General features: G+C 42.0%; 1 protein-coding gene across 1 annotated transcript in view; it reads right to left on the bottom strand.

Moving 5' to 3' along the window:
• Positions 1–16,365, bottom strand: part of sorbs3 (sorbin and SH3 domain containing 3) — a gene marked incomplete at its 3' end in the record, with an annotated part of 34,954 nt that overhangs the window by 5,432 nt on the left and 13,157 nt on the right. The window contains exons 3-12 of the mRNA XM_083904935.1: positions 14,050–14,247; positions 13,480–13,546; positions 12,282–12,415; positions 12,086–12,149; positions 10,437–10,475; positions 10,282–10,354; positions 8,816–8,927; positions 5,452–5,505; positions 5,211–5,336; positions 2,636–2,688 (exon numbers count right to left, since the gene is read on the bottom strand). Coding sequence (XP_083761061.1) covers positions 2,636–2,688; positions 5,211–5,336; positions 5,452–5,505; positions 8,816–8,927; positions 10,282–10,354; positions 10,437–10,475; positions 12,086–12,149; positions 12,282–12,415; positions 13,480–13,546; positions 14,050–14,247 — 920 coding nt within the window. The remainder of the gene's footprint in view (positions 1–2,635; positions 2,689–5,210; positions 5,337–5,451; positions 5,506–8,815; positions 8,928–10,281; positions 10,355–10,436; positions 10,476–12,085; positions 12,150–12,281; positions 12,416–13,479; positions 13,547–14,049; positions 14,248–16,365) is intronic.

Raw genomic sequence — 16,365 nt, 5'->3', positions numbered from 1 at the left:
GCCAAGTTTAAGGGCTGTATCGCCCTCAATATGGAGATTTTCCGAGACCACCCTTGGGAGCAAGGGCTACCCAGAATGCATTGCGTGTTTTGACATAACAAAGATGGCGCCGAAAGCAGCGAAACGAGTACGCTACAAATGAAGTATTTTCTTTGTTAATAGAGATATAAAAATGATGAAAACCATTGTATTATCTTAGTTTAGGCCCATATTATGGATTACTGACGTCATTGTTGCGTAACATTTATTTTTATTTTACGATCTTTTGTCAATAGTCGGCTGGTGTGGTTTACTTTTCAATAAGTCGTGGTGTGTGGTAACTGTCAGCTGAATATTTGTATGAGTATCATCTTATAACTAACTGACAACCTAATAACTTGACTGACAAACGGATCGTAATAAATAATCGTGACGTAAATGTGTTCTTCTTCCTCTTCTTTTTTGGAGTTGACAGACTGGACGCAGCTCTCGCGTTATTCTGCCCCCTACAGTCTGAAGACGTATCTGCATTTAAGGGGTGTCCCATTTCTAAGTGACAAAATAACCCTCAACAAAGCTGCAAATACCACAACCACGGACATATTCAGCTGACAGTTACCACACACCACGGCTTATTGAAAAGTAAACAATAGCAAACCATCGCGTGTGCGAAAGATCATAAAATAAAAATAAAAGTTACGCAACAATGACGTCAGTAATCCATAATATGGGCCTAAACTAAGATAATACAATGGTTTTCATCATTTTTATATCTCTATTAACAAAGAAAATACTTCATTTGTAGCGTACTCGTTTCGCTGCTTTCGGCGCCATCTTTGTTATGTCAAAACACGCAGTGCATTCTGGGTAACCCTTGCTCCCAAGGGTGGTGTCGGAAAATCTCAATATTGTGGGCGATACAGCCCTTAAACTTGGCCTCAACTTAATTTTCTGAGAATCGGGAGCACACATTTTTGAGATTGAGGGTTAAGCAAGGAATTGGAATTCCCCCTAAGAATTAAACAATAACCCAACACTTCCTGCCAGCTGCGTCCTCCAAACTTATTTGCATATTTCCAGACGTGTAGAAAATGTTTCCACAAATATAAATTGCCTGGGCAACGGGCGACTGTAAATATGGACAGACAGCTTCACGTTAGGGACATTTTTTTTTTATCACTAATCCACTTGCTTTGTGTGTCTTGTGACCAGCATAACTGGAAAAAGTCAAAGACAGATTTGGATATTTGATATTTTTAGAGCGTAGATGATGAGATGATGAGATGATGAGATGTTGGCGGTGACCAGGACAAAACAACTGTGAAGCTTGTGAGATAAGGGAGTGTTTTAACACTCTCTGGGTGTTCCTTTCGTTCCATACGTCTCCAACAGACGGTAAAGAAAAGCTCCTCCTCCTCCTCCTCCTCCTCGACCAGAGAGGTCAAAAACTCTCTGGAGATCAACTGAGCCGAGTCCAGCAGAAAATGCCTCGCACACGTGGTGAGAAACGTGGAATGCTGCCTCCCCGTTTGAAGTCGCACACAACGCTCCACTTGAAGCCTTGTTAAAAGTTCACCAGCTTCCTCACAACAAGAGTCACCTGATGGAGTAACAGGTAAACAAACCAGCACTCCGTCCACGCACAACGCTTCTTTATCAAAGCAGGAGGCGATTTCTTCTGCTCGATGGAGCAAATATCAAAGCAGATTAAGGCGCTGAGTGTTGTGTTCAGACGTCTGTTATATGACTGACCTGGGACTTTCTTTCCTAACCTGCCCTAACTGCACAATGACAATAAAACCACGTTAAAACTGCTAAACATCTCCAATCAAGCACATTTAAGTATTCTTACAGGGTTCACACTTGTTTTTTAAAGTCAAATTCAAACACATTCATGGTACATTTTCGAGCTTTTTCCGCTCCTTTACAGCTACACACTGTGTGAACACATGATCAAAAGCATAATATTGTGGCAGCCAAATTGTATTTTGTAACATTAGAATGACTCAAAAGTGTATGTTTTAAAATTGTGTGCATAAAAGTGCATTAGGGCACAAATGGGTCATTTCCTGATTTTCAAAAATTCATTAAAATTATTCCTTAAGAGATATGCAAATATTTTCAACAGATTCTTGTTCAGGGCGATGCCGACTATTATGATGGTAAATTTCATGTCATTCAGAGACACTTTTTGTTTTTGAGAAAAAACTCAGCTCACTGTCAAAGTGCATCAGGGCAAATTGATAATTTCAGGAATTTCAAAAATTCATTAAAATTATTCCTTAAGAGGTTTGCAAATATTTTCAACGGATCCTTGTTCAGGGCGGCCGACTATTATGACGGTAAATTTCAAGTCATTCCGAGATACTTTTTGTTTTTTTTTGAAGAAAGTCAGCTCACTGTCAAAGTGCATTAGGGCAAATGGATCATTTCCTGAATGAATACAACCTAGATTTCAAGCATTTTCATGCATTTTATCCAAAACGCAAGCACCCACACTGAGCCCAAACTCAGGCAGCTTTACATGTTTATCTCTAGAGCAGAAAAACGCGTCTAAAAACTCATTTTTAAAATCATAAAAAGCAGTTCAAAGGTCATTCCAAAACATTATTCAACATTTCTTTGCTGTCCTACAGTAAGAGATGCTGTCACTGACCTGTAGTTTGCAGTTACAGTCTTTGGAGCAGCAGCTGCTGGATCTCTGGCCTCCTGTAAAAACACAGAGAGCATTAACACCAGCAGCCTCTATGTGACGCTCAGCTTCGCAGGAAATCTCACAACAACTCAGACAAAGTGGAGGTGCTGACCACTCCCTGAGGAGCAGGAGGAAATCCCCTGGGTCCTACTCTCCTCGAGTCTGGGCTGTCAAGTGAAGCTGATTTAAATCACACGAGCATCAGGAGCAGCAGGAGAATCAGGATTTAAAGTCAGGTCTTGAAAATAAGCCCATATGATTTTTAAAGGTCCAGGGTGTAACATTTATGAGGGTTTGTTTTCAAACATTTATATATTTTACCAATGAATATGTTTGTATGAGGATATAATCCCTTTATTTTTAATGTCAACAGCAGCCCTAAACTGAGCAGAGCAGCCAGGGGCGCAGCCTGTGAACAGGCAAGGCAGGCAACTGCTTGGGGCCCCCGAGCTGATAGGGGGCCCCCGACACTCGGAGCCTGAGGGCTGTTTTTACTGAAATGTGCAGTGAGCAGCCGCCTCCCCGTCCCCCTTAAACAACAATGGGCGATTTGCAATGACATCTCAGTAGGAAACCCCCCTTAAAGGGGCCCCACCTCCCTAAAGGGGCCCCACCTCACTTTAACCTGTGTGAAGTTATCGTTCTGCAAGTTGGAAAATGAAGAGGATTATTTACAGTGTAATGCATATCTTTTTTACTCAGTTTATTTATGTTTTTTTCAGTTATTTACAGTATTTTATTGTTCTTTACATTTATATTGTTTTATAATGTGGGTTCTTTACAGTGTAATGTATTTTTTTTAAATAAGTTTATCTAGTTTTTTTAAAAGCTATTTGCAGTATTTTATTGTTCTTTACATTTATATTTTCACATACTTTTTAATTACAAGGTTTTTCCATGTTATTTCAATCATTTTGGAAAAAAAACATTTTTTTCGTTGGTGTCAGATTATTTATAACATAATGGTGATGAACACTGGTTGGAAGGAAGGGCCCCCTGGGATTTTTTACCTAGGGCCCCTACAGACTCTAGAATCGCCTCTGAGAGCAGCCCTTTAGTTTGTTGCAATCTGCATTCTCACCATTAGATGTCACTACTGCGTACACACTGGACCTTTAAAAGCAAAGTGGATTTTTAAAGTTTGTCCGTTTTTTTGTTTTTTTTTCGGCAGCCAGATGCTGAGGTGGGGTGGGGGGGTGAAGGGGGCGGGGTTTGCAGGCAGGTGATTAACAGAGCAGGTCAATCCGAGCGTCAGGCGGGAAGGCAGGCGACGTCGCGGAGCGTCATCCAGGTCGCAGGAGGAGGAACGTGGAAATCATATGTGGTCAAAGGTAGAGCAAGCAGAGGGGTCACACTGAGGAGGCTGCCGTCCATCATCGGCCATGTTTTCATTCAAAAACTTGCATTTTCAGATAAAGACGACGCGAGTTTAGCTCAGTTTCAGTCACGGGAGACAATAAAAACATCGATAACGTGACTATTCGGGTGCGCGGTGTAAACAGGAAGTGAAAAGAGAGAGGAACTTAAAATTATTTTCATAATCAATGAATCTGTGAATTATTTTCTTGATTAATCGATTACTAATTTGACAGGGTCTCTGCAGGTTTCAACAAGTCAAATTTAAGACTTTTTAAGACTTTTTTAAGACCGTAATGAATACAATTTAAAACCCATTTCAAATCCATACTGGCAAAAAAGTACAACAGCAACATTGTGCCAGTAAAGGCTGATAGTTTTGCTTGACATACCACATTTCCAGACGAAGGGCACATCATACAAATTATATTAAATCATTTATATTCATGAAGACCAAATAGAGAAAGAAAAAAACAAAACACCAAAACTTTATATAGTTCTTTGTTGTTTTCAACATTCTATTTAAGACCTTTTATGAGATTTTAGGAGAATTTAAGACATTTTAAGGCCTTAATTTCAAATTATTGGATTTGAGACTTTTTAAGACCGCACAGATACCCCGTTTGATCCCTAAAATTGAAAAATGACAATCACTGTTTCCCAAATCTTTGAAATGATGAAGTTCTCAAATGTCTCGATTTCGTCCACAAACACAAATGTATTACGTTTTATTGATTTATTTGTTTTACGGAGCAAAGAAACTAGAAAATATTCACATTAAAGAAGCTGAAAAAACCTGGAAACTTCTCTTAATTATAAAAACACTTAAACTGAACGATTATCAAAGTAGTTGATGAGTCGTCGCGTCCCTACGAAGACCCTTAAAAGGTCACTGTGTTGTGTGTTTAAACGCAGAGTATTAAGGGTATTAATTCTTCGCTTTCGTTTCATTTATTACATGAAAATGACTCTAAAGTGACTGTAAAACATTGGCTAATGTGGACGACAGGTGCATCTGGAGAATCAGAATGTCTGCGTTTTTAAATGAAAACATTGCAGTGTGGAAACAGCCTCTCACGCAGCTTTTACGGGGGTGGGGGTTTGTGGGAGTGAAGGTGAGATTCTGGTAGATTGGAGGAGATGCTTCGGCGGAGAGAGTCAGGAGGGGAGGGCTCAGTACCTCACCCCGGCCTCGATGATGCTGCTGCTGCTGCTGCTGCTGCTTCTGGGAAAGTCTCCTCTCCAGACCCTGGATCTCCGAGTCCAGCTCGGCCTCGAAGCGACTCAGCTCAGAGACCAGACTGGCCTGAGCCCGAGCAGCGGTGGGGGTTGGAAGGGCAAAATAAATTAAGCACAGCGTAAAAACACAACACAAGTCCTGGTTCGATGAGGGAGAACGACAGAAAAACAAAGACGCTCACCTCCAGTGACGGGGACTTTGGTTTCTCAGGCTGCGTCTTCGGAGATAAATACGTCTGAAGACAGAAAAAAACAACAAGATAAAGTTAAAGATAAAGAAGAGACTTTCATGAACTCTTAAACAGAGACTGAGGGTGGATTCCAATTCCAATCTTAAACCTCAATCTCAAAAAAGTGCTGTCCCGATTCTCAGAAAAATTAAGTTGAGGGCCAAGTTTAAGGGCTACCCAGAATGCAGTGCGTGTTTTCACATAACAAAGATGGCGCCGAAAGCAGCGAAGCGAGCACGCTACAAATTAGTAGTATTTTCTTTGTTAACAGAGATATAAAAATGATGAAAACCATCGTATTATCTTAGTTTAGGCCCATATTATGGATTACTGACGTCATTGTTGCGTAACATTTATTTTTATTTTGCCATCTTTTGTCAATAAGCCGTGGTGTGTGGTAACTGTCAGCTGAATATGTCCGTGGTTGTGGTATTTGTATGAGTATCATCTTTTAGCTCACGGACAACCTAATAACTTGACTGAAATAAAATAATAAATAAATAAACCTGACGTAAATGTGTTCTTCTTCTTCTTCTTTTTTGGAGTTGACAGACTGGACGCAGCTTTTTTGCGTTATTCTGCCCCCTACAGTCTGAAGAAGTATCTGCATTTAAGGGGTGTCCCATTTCTAAGTGACAAAATAACCCTCAACACTTGGTTTTGAGGCCAGTTAAGATTAAGGGTTGAGCTCGAGGGTTAAGATAGGAATTGGAATTGGCTCTCATTCTCACTTTAATCCCAGCCATTTAAAGTCATTTTGACATCATTTTCTAACAAAACATCACAAATGAAGACAGTCTAGTTCGAACAGCCAGTTTAAAAATCACTTTCACCTTTTCTGGGGGTTAAAAAAACACACATTCAACGCATTACTTTAAAAGGAAAAAGCAGTCACAGACGCTCTCTGGTGAAACATTAACTGAATGTCTCTCTCGGCGCCAAAGCCGTCCCCTCACTTGGACGCCGTCCTCACTGAAATCCCAGCTCCAGCACCAGATATGGTGCTTTTATTTAAAAAAAACAAGAAAAAACACCACCGACCACCGTCATAGAGAGGAAATTCAATAAGTTTCCCGTGCTGTGAGCCATTAACCTGCACAAGAGGTTAACACCATAATACTCATCACAAGACACTCGGGCTTCTGTTGGTGAGGGGAAAACAAAGATTCCTTTTCTGTCGACGCGAGGCATAGCGTGCAACAGATCTGGGACAATGATGCAAGAGCCGTTTAAAAAGAAGCACAAAGCCACACGGTGGTCGCCAGCAGAGGCGGTTCTAGAGTCTGTAGGGGCCCTAAGCAAAAATTCCCAGGGGGGCCCCTTCCTTCCAACCAGTGTTCATCACCATTATGTTACAAATAATCTGACACCAACGAAAAATGTACGAGTTCAAAATATTTTTTTATAACATGAAAAAACCTTGTAATACAAAAGTATGTGAAAATATAAATGTAAAAACAATAAAAATACTGTAAATAGCTTTTAAAAAACTATATAAACTTAGTAAAAAAAATACATTACACTGTAAAGAACCCACATTATAAAACAATATAAATAAATAGAACAATAAAATACTGTAAATAACTGAAAAAAACATATATAAAGTGAGTAAAAAAGATATTCTTTAAACTGTAAATAATCCTCTTCATTTTCCAACTTGCAGAACGATAACTTCACACAGGTTAAAGTGAGGTGGGGCCCCTTTAGGGGGGTTTCCTACTGAGATTGTTGTTTAAGGGGGACGGGGAGGCGGCTGCTCACTGCACATTTCAGTAAAAACAGCCCTCAGGCTACAAGTGTCGGGGGGCCCCCTATCAGCCCGGGGCCCCCTATCAGCTCGGGGCCCTAAGCAGTTGCCTGCCTTGCCTGTTCACAAGCTGCGCCCCTGGTCGCCAGGTTTCATCGCAGTTCAATCAAGGGCAAGAGCTTATTCTCCCCGTGTGCATGTGGGATCTATCCAGAAACACAGTCCAAAAACATGCAGATGGAGGATTACTAGATTAAGTGGAAACTCTAATCTGACTCTGTGTGTGTGTGTTGTCCAGGGTGAACGCCGAATTTTCCCCGCTACGTCAACTGGGATCGGATCCAGACTGAAATCGCAAACTCAACCGTTAATCCAGATAATAGCACTTCCACGTCGCGTTTGCACAGCTAACGGCTGCATCAGGTCAAAGATTGTGAACATTACCACATCTGAAAAGCCTCACAATCCCTCTCAAAAATGTCTCGACCGAGAAAGAGGCAGATCGAGAGTTTGCACTTTAAGCGTCAGTGGCTATAGTGGATCATTTTATCCCAAAATGCTAATGCTATTGCTCTCATACATGCGTTTTTTACAGGGTGTCATACAGCTCCAGTAGCTGGTGTCACGCAATCCCATCATGCAACACTCCGAAACCACCGACATAAATTGGGTGAATACCAATTCCTTACTTAACCTCAATCTTAATCCTCAATCTCCAAAAAGTGCTGTCCCGATTCTCAGGAAAATTAAGTTGAGGGCCAAGTTTAAGGGCTGTATCGCCCTCAATATCGAGATTTTCCGAGACCACCCTTGGGAGCAAGGGCTACCCAGAATGCATTGCGTGTTTTGACATAACAAAGATGGCGCCGAAAGCATTGAAACAAGTACGCTACAAATGAAGTATTTTCTTTGTTAATAGAGATATAAAAATGATGAAAACCATTGTATTATCTTAGTTTAGGCCCATATTATGGATTACTGACGTCATTGTTGCGTAACATTTATTTTTATTTTACGATCTTTTGTCAATAGCCGGCCGGTGTGGTTTACTTTTCAATAAGTCGTGGTGTGTGGTAACTGTCAGCTGAATATGTGTATGAGTATCATCTTATAACTAACTGACAACTTAATAACTTGACTGACAAACGGATCGTAATAAATAATCCTGACGTAAATGTGTTCTTCTTCTTCTTCTTTTTTGGAGTTGACAGACTGGACGCAGCTTTGGCGTTATTCTGCCCCCTACAGTCTGAAGACGTATCTGCATTTAAGGGGTGTCCCATTTCTAAGTGACAAAATAACCCTCAACACTTGGTTTTGAGGCCAGTTAAGATTAAGGGTTAAGATAGGAATTGGAATTGGCCCCAAGACTCTAACTCTTAAAGAAAAGGTGCCGATCCTGAAAACCTGCTCTGGAGATTCACACATGGGGAAACTCCTGTGATCAGAGCCAAAAACGACAACTACACAAACATCAAAGGTGAGGAATTAACGCCGGGCTGAAATAATCCCACAGATTAGCAGTTTCTCTTCTGCAGAGTTGAAGAATTAAAGCGTGTGAGGTCGTACCTGACGACTGCTGCTGCTGCTGCTGCTGCTCTTTCCTGGTTCAAAGTCGAATATGCTCCTCGGCTGAGTCGGCTGCTTTCCCAGGTCTGACAGCTTATCTACGTCCTCACTCCTGAAACACAACACCCCGACACACACACACACACACACACACACACACAGAGCATGGACAGCAACTTAATCACGGCTTCATTGTGAAAGCCTGTAACAACAAATCCAAACTTGTCCCGACTCCCACACGTTTTTCCCTCCACTGCTCTCGGCCTGACTTGTGGATGGTATTCATCTGAAGACGTCACCGACTCTCACGATCAGATAAACTATCGTACAGGCGTACGGGCGTGTGCGCTACTGCAGGTAATACAGAGAGGAGCATTCAAATAATTAACAGAATGACCAAAAGTTCACCAGTTCAGTTAGGTAGTTCACCAAAATGAACAGTAGGGGGCAGGAGATGTAAAATCTGAGTCATGAGAGCAGACGGATATGAGAAAGTGCAACTTCATGACGCTTCCTGTCTTTATGCTAAGCTAAGCTAGCGGGTTGCTAGCTGTGTCAATCCCATTGATTGCTTGGCAAGAAGGTAACATAATATGCACCCGTCAGTTTTCCAATAAAATTTTAGCATTTAGCATTGTGTTAAAACACTTTATTAAACTGCCTGAAGCAGCAAAGAGTTAGCGATTGTTGCTTTGACCGAATGTGCCGTGTGGTGATATAACATAATGACATAACATACATGTTAAAGGTGCCATATGTAAGAAAACTGTTACTACATTCAAATTCAAAATACCGAGGTCTTTCAGGTTTTGTTTTCTGACGTAACTGGCAACCCGTGGTTGCTCGGCAGAGACTCTACTGACTGCAATGATTGGTAGACGGTGGTAGGTGGCGCCACATGACGCCAAAACATGATTTCAAAACATAAACATGATTTGCAGTCTGCAAAAGATTTGTTTTAATGCAAATATTTTGTCTGTACTGTTGTTGTTGGTGAGTTCAGTTTGTTATATGAACATGTTAGGAGGATTTTATGGCCAGTTGCTTTAGATTTATAACATAATGCACCTTTAATTTCTGTAATTTTCATGTCAAATGCTCGGAGGGTTTGGGGCTCAAGCCAACTCAGCATTGCGATGATTCAGTTCGACTGCTTCTGTCTGGCAGAGAGCATTCAGTGCTCGGCTGGTACTGTGAAAATCCCGTTCCTTATGTTTCAGCCGGTTAAGCGTAAGAAAAACAAGGGCTAACTGCCGCTAGCTTACATGGCTAATGTAGTAGTAGTAGGAGTCAGATGACGCTAAGGGGAAACTTGGACTTGGTAAGGTTAACGTTAGTGGACGAAAACCTTACATTGTGTTTTGGTAGTTATTCAACATGGCCGACAATGGAAAAGATCTTTAAATTTTAACGCCGTGATGGGACAACAAGATGGATTTTTTTCCATCAAATCCATAAAACCTCACCAGTCTGGCAGAGCTCCGTGTGGCGTCAGTCTGAACAGATTCGCGTCCGCGTGGTCGTTTTCGTCCGTCAGTCCTGCAGATCAGCGCACGTCAGTTTAAACCGAATACGTAAGAATTGACAGGACATCGACGTGGACGTCGGTGGATTCACTTACGTTCGGATGACCATCGATCAGATTCTTCCATTTCAGGTTCTAGTTTGAAAGAAAAATGTAAAAATAAAATGAACATATTGGCCCAAATAAAGATTTATTACAAATATTATAATGCTTGTGTGATTATACTATAGAAAATTACTACTACTCTGACAGAACTACTGTCTCTTTTTCCCCTTTCACCCCAACCTGTCCAGGCAGATGCTGAAAAACCATGTACCGCAGTAAGTTACGTACTGCAGCTTTAAATAGCACAATAAGAATCATACTTACTGGACTTGTATTATCTTATACATCCTTATTTTTATTTATACTCTTATTTTTAGAGCATAAAAGCAGCCATGTGCTGTAGTTTCTCAGGTTAGCGCGATCATCGCTAGCTCATGACATGATGGTGCATTCCGTTTGTAGTCGGAATTTTCTTTAAGAGGTCAAAAACTTAACTCTGAGCAGCCTCAAGTTCCCCAGTGAAGGATTCCAAGATGGCCGCCCCCACACAAACACTGCTACTTTTACCGCTAGTAGCATTTCTGTCGTACTTGTTTCAAAGTCAATAACTTGTACACACACAATACTGTGTTTTAATTGTAATCTGTAGCCACGTTGCTACACTATTTGTGCTAACCAGGGGCGCAGCTTGTGAACAGGCAGGGCAGGCAACTTCTGGGGCCCCGAGCCAATAGAGGGCCCCCCCGACACTCGGAGCCTGAGGGCTGTTTTTACTGAAATGTGCAGTGAGCAGCCTCCTCCCCGTCCCCCTTAAACAACAATGGGCGATTTGCAATGACATCTCAGTAGGAAACCCCCCCCTAAAGAGGCCCCACCTCCCTAAAGGGGCCCCACCTCACTTTAACCTGTGTGAAGTTATTGTTCTGCAAGTTGGAAAATGAAGAGGATTATTTACAGCGTAATGCATATGTCTTTTACTCACTTTATATATGTTTTTTTCTCAGTTATTTACGGTATTTTATTGTTCTATATATTTATATTGTTTTATAATGTGGGTTTTTTACAGTGTAATGTATTTTTGTTCGGAAAAAAAAATATTTTGAGCTCATTTTTCATTGGTGTCAGATTATTTGTAACATAATGGTGATGAACACTGGTTGGAAGGAAGGGCCCCCTGGGTATTTTTGCTTAGGGCCCCTACAGACTCTAGAATCGCCTCTGGTGCTAACTCCCAGTTCCAACATAATGCAGCTTTATTCTCGGCGTTTTGAAGTGCTGCTGCTGCTGCTGCTGTTCTTCTTCTTCTTTAAAAAGGACGAATCATAGAGAGGCAGACAGTTGAAACAATTTTCCAAAAACCTCCTCTGTGCTGCGACGGTGCCGTTAAAACACACAAATAAGCAGGAATGTGTTTCTGTTACGCAACAGGTAAGCGAGGAAAACGAGGAGCTGGATTCTCCCAGGGCTGAGATAAGAAGCTGGATTAGTGTCGGAGCTAATAAAACACAATGACTTAAGACTTTAAGGCTTTTTCAGTTATGTCTTATTTTGCCTCTGCAGTAATCTGTCGGACCTGACACTGACAGAGAGGAATTCACTCTGCACACGAGTGTGTGAGAAGAAGAGGAGGACGAAGACGAGGAAGAGGAGGAGGAGGAGGAGGAGGAGGAGGAGGAGGAGGAGGAGGAGGACGTCCTTACCCTCTGGCTTCTTGTGAATCTGTCTGAACATGCTCTTGTACCAGTCTCTGGGCTTGTTCACACTCTGGTGGAGGAACAGAAAGTAAACAAACCTGTCCAACAAGGCCTTAAGAAATGTAATCACAGAGTTATGCTTTTTTATTTAAAAAAGAAAAAAAAAAAAAAAAAAAAAAGACATTTAATAAACCTCACTCACAGATCGGGAGGCGATGGGCATCCCACTCTCATCCACTGGACCGATTCCAGAGAACTTGATAAGCCTCTCTTCTCTGGTCGGCGTCCAGCTACGTGGTAAAGTGGACGAGGCATGGACACCGTTGGACAGTCCACCTGCTGGAGACACCGGGGTTAATAAGCAAAAACATTTGCCTTAATTTCATTTAAAGCGGACCTAGAGCGGAAGTTCCTATTAACGCTGTTTTTTTTAGTGTGTATCTGCTTCATTACCTTGTTTACGAAGCCCTGAAGGTTCTAAACAAACAGTTCAGCCATTGCTGAGAACGCTGTGTTTTATTGTAATCTCGGGCTCAGCGCGATCTGTGAAAAAACCCGGTCCGGTTACGTAAACAGCGGTTCTCCTGAACAGCAGATCCTCCTGCTCCAGGCACTAGTCCGGGTACATCCGGTTGCGTACATTAAACCGCAGAAGAAGAATAACGTCCGTTGTGGAGGTGTTTCACGAGCGACAGTGTCTTCTGACTGCGGGTCAAAGGTCGTCAAAGGGACTGCGGCGGGGAGTCGTGAAGAAGCTATTTTTAAACACTGTTAAAACAATGTTTTGATAATGAGGAGCAGTGCATCCACCGTTCCAGAGGGGGGAGCTGCGCTTCTGAGAGCTGGTGTGCTGAACAGTACTGGCCAATCACAAGAAGGGTGAAAGTTCACTCTGAAATATCGCGACTCAGGAACAGCGTCAGAAAAGAGGATTTCTATCGGCTCTTTTACAGCAACTAGGAGGTTTTTGACCATAAAAACAAGTTAATGTATGTAAGTAGACCTCCATGACTAACATATATGTGCAACAGGACCACTCTATGTCACCTTTAAGAACCAAAACCAGAATACAAATAAAATCAGTTTAAAAAACGAGGATATAGATTTTAATAGATCTGTTTGAGAAAATGGTAAAGCAGTTATTTATATGGTATCAAATTGGACATAAAATCACAATAGAAAAAGTAACAGTCAGCCACCAGGGGGCGACAAAGGCACAAAGAAGTCAGTTTGCATAAAAGACTATGGAGAAAAAAGAGGCTTAATTGTGATTTCATGACCTCACATTTTAGTCTGCGCCAGTGAAAGTCAACAGGAGAACATTCCAAAGTGAATTATTATGTCTTGAACTCTCTTCATGTGCCGCTGCTGTTACTGTGATGTGATTTTAAAACACCTACCGTGTGACTGAGACGGCCCATAATATGATCCAAAGCTGAGAGTTCCACTTCCATTTACGTCAGGGACCTGGAGAATAAAGTCATTAGGATTATTGTTATTATTTAAGTTTATTTAAGTTGTAAGTAAACATGATTTGCAGTCTGCAAAATGTATTTTTAACGCAAATATTTTGTCTGTACTGTTGTTGTTGGTGAGTTCAGTTTGTTATATAAACATTATTCCTGAGTCTCTGTGACATATTAGGAGGATTTTATGGCCAGTTGATTTAGATTTATTACTTAATGCACCTTTAAGAATAAATCAATGAATATATACTTTATTGTCCCATAGAGAAATTTGTCTTGGACTCATAATGTGCATTTTACCATCGCATAATCACAATATAATAAAAACAACAATAATAATAATAATAATAAAAACAACAGATACTTTATCAACGATATGCTACATACATTCAAAATAAAGAAATCCATTCATTTTTTAATAAAATGACCTGCAGTGCTTCACATCTCCACAGGGTGAAGCACTTGTTCACTAAATTCCAGCCTCCAGGACATCCGCGCGCTCACCTTGAACTCTGCAGACGGCAGCCGTGCAGAGCGGTAAGGGCTCAGAGGAGGAGTGGGCAGTCCGGGGCTGATGATGACGACCACTTCCTGGCTCATCTCTGGAGAAGTGAGGATCCGCTGGTGTCCTGAGGAAACTCCAGGCCCCACGGAGTCCACGCTCCGGGAGCCGCTTGGATCGGCGCCCGCTTCCACAGGCTGCTGAGCAAAGAGGAAACAGAGGGAAAACATGGACAAACAAACACAGTGGAGTGGAGTGAACTTTGCTCTGAGTAAACACTTCAGGACTCTGCAGGAGGTCAAGAGGACTTTGTTGTTAGCAGCTCAGATTATTCTCCTGGAAAAAAGCTGAGCTCTGTGGGGGGGAAAAGGATGAAAAAGGCCCCTAATTTATTTAAAGCAGGACCAGTGGGAGGTGCTGTTACTCCCACTTCATCAGCTCTCGCTCCACAACTACAGGGGGGGCACAGGAACAGGAGAGCACCATTATCAGGGTCACTGCAGGTCAAATTTAAGACTTTTTAAGACTTTTTAAAGACCATAATGAATACAATTTAAGACCCATTTCAAATCCGTACTGGCAAAAAAGTCCAAAAGACATGAAGGAAAATTAGAGCAGCAAATCGTTTTGCAATTCGGCTTAGTTGTGGGCTTTCAGGTTAGGTGTGTGAATGATCAATAATCACTATTATTGGCAGTAACAGAGGGCCCCAAAATCAAATTTTGCTTAGGGCCCCATGGAGGCTTGGGCCGGCCCTGACCGTAAAGCTCCTGTAATCACGCACAGCAAAACACTGGGTTGGCTGGCTTGACCGCAGTTGCCAAATCCCGGTGCCTCTGCAGCATAAAGCCTGGTTTCAGGGTCTCTGCAGGTTTCAACAAGTCAAATTTAAGACTTTTTAAGACTTTTTTAAGACCATAATGAACACAGTTTAAGACCCATTTCAAATCCATACTGGCAAAAAAGTACAAAAGACATGAAAGAAAATTGGAGCCGCAAATTGTTGAACTTGCAATCCGGCTTAAGCTGTGGGCTTAAGTTAAGTTTTCTCCGCTGCTATGCTAAGCTGTAATGCACCGCGGCGCGCGCACAGCACACTAGCTAGCGGTGCTCGATAAATTCCCCCCCGGGCAGCACAGGTGGCCTATTTTAGTTCTGAGTTGTAGTTATTGTTGTTATCGGCATCCTCAAAACTGGAAACATTTCAAAGCGAGAAGTTTACGCATGTTTTAGATAAAAGTAACGTTAAAGGGATAGTTCGGAATTTTGGACATAAGACCTATTTTCCAACTCAGCCGGTGTGATGGAGACGTCTGGAGACGTTTTCCAGAAATTTCATTCAGTTCTTCTAGTTGGCGAGTTCGCTGGCGCTATGGCTAGCGCAAGTCAATGGTACACGTTAGCGGACTGATTCCGCTGCTGCTGAGAAAGTAGTCCCTCAAAAATTCATGGGATGCGAGGTTAGTTTTGTTTCAAATATTATTCTATCAACACAGATATGTACATCGATAGTCTAGTATTTTAATTGATTTGCCTCGGGTGCACTGTGGAGTCTGTATGATTGTTTCTAATGCCATGCTAGCAGGTACCATTGACTTGCGCTAGCCATAGCACCAGCGAACTCGGGCAACTAGAAGAACTGAATGAAATTTCTTGAATAAAATAAGTTGGAATATAGGTCTCATGTCCAAAAATTCCAAACTATCCCTTTAAGGCCTTAAATTCAAATTATTGGATCTAAGACTTTTTAAGACCCCGCGGATACCCTGATTATGAGACCATTAACTCTCTATTCACTGGGCGGGGGGGGGGGGGGCGGAGTTACGGCCCCAGTGGGCGGAGTCACGGCCACAGAGGTTGAGAAAGGGTCGCTGGTGTCGGCCTCAAAGTCCAGCAGGGCTAGAAGTTGCTCTGTGGTCTCCATGGTGATCTTTGTACCTCCTCTCCTCTCGTCTCTACAGCTCTTCTATTGGAACACCACATATTTCAATCAGGTGCTCTGGCCTCTCTGTGTGGTTGCCAGGTCAGAGGTCATGGGAAAAAAAAAAAGAAAAAGCCCCAGAGTCTCTGAACTACAGTGGCCAACATGGGACACAGACAGACATGCAGTGTTTTGAAAACGTGTCCCAGAGTGGGAAAAAGTCAAAAGACGACCGTTACGCTTGTCTTTGTCAGTTTGGGATGTTCTTCGTTCCGTCTGTATACAGTTTTCCCGACACTTATCCTCATGGACACAAAGAGCCAATTCCAATTCCTATCTTAACCCTCAAGCTCAACCCTTAATCTTAACTAACCCTCAAAACCAAGTGTTTAGGGTT

Source organism: Microchirus variegatus, assembly GCF_963457635.1.
Source record: "Microchirus variegatus genome assembly, chromosome: 18".
Classification (NCBI taxonomy): Eukaryota; Metazoa; Chordata; class Actinopteri; order Pleuronectiformes; family Soleidae; genus Microchirus; species Microchirus variegatus.
The sequence above is the reverse complement of the archived record's forward strand: the minus strand, read 5'-3'. Positions and strand labels throughout refer to the sequence as shown.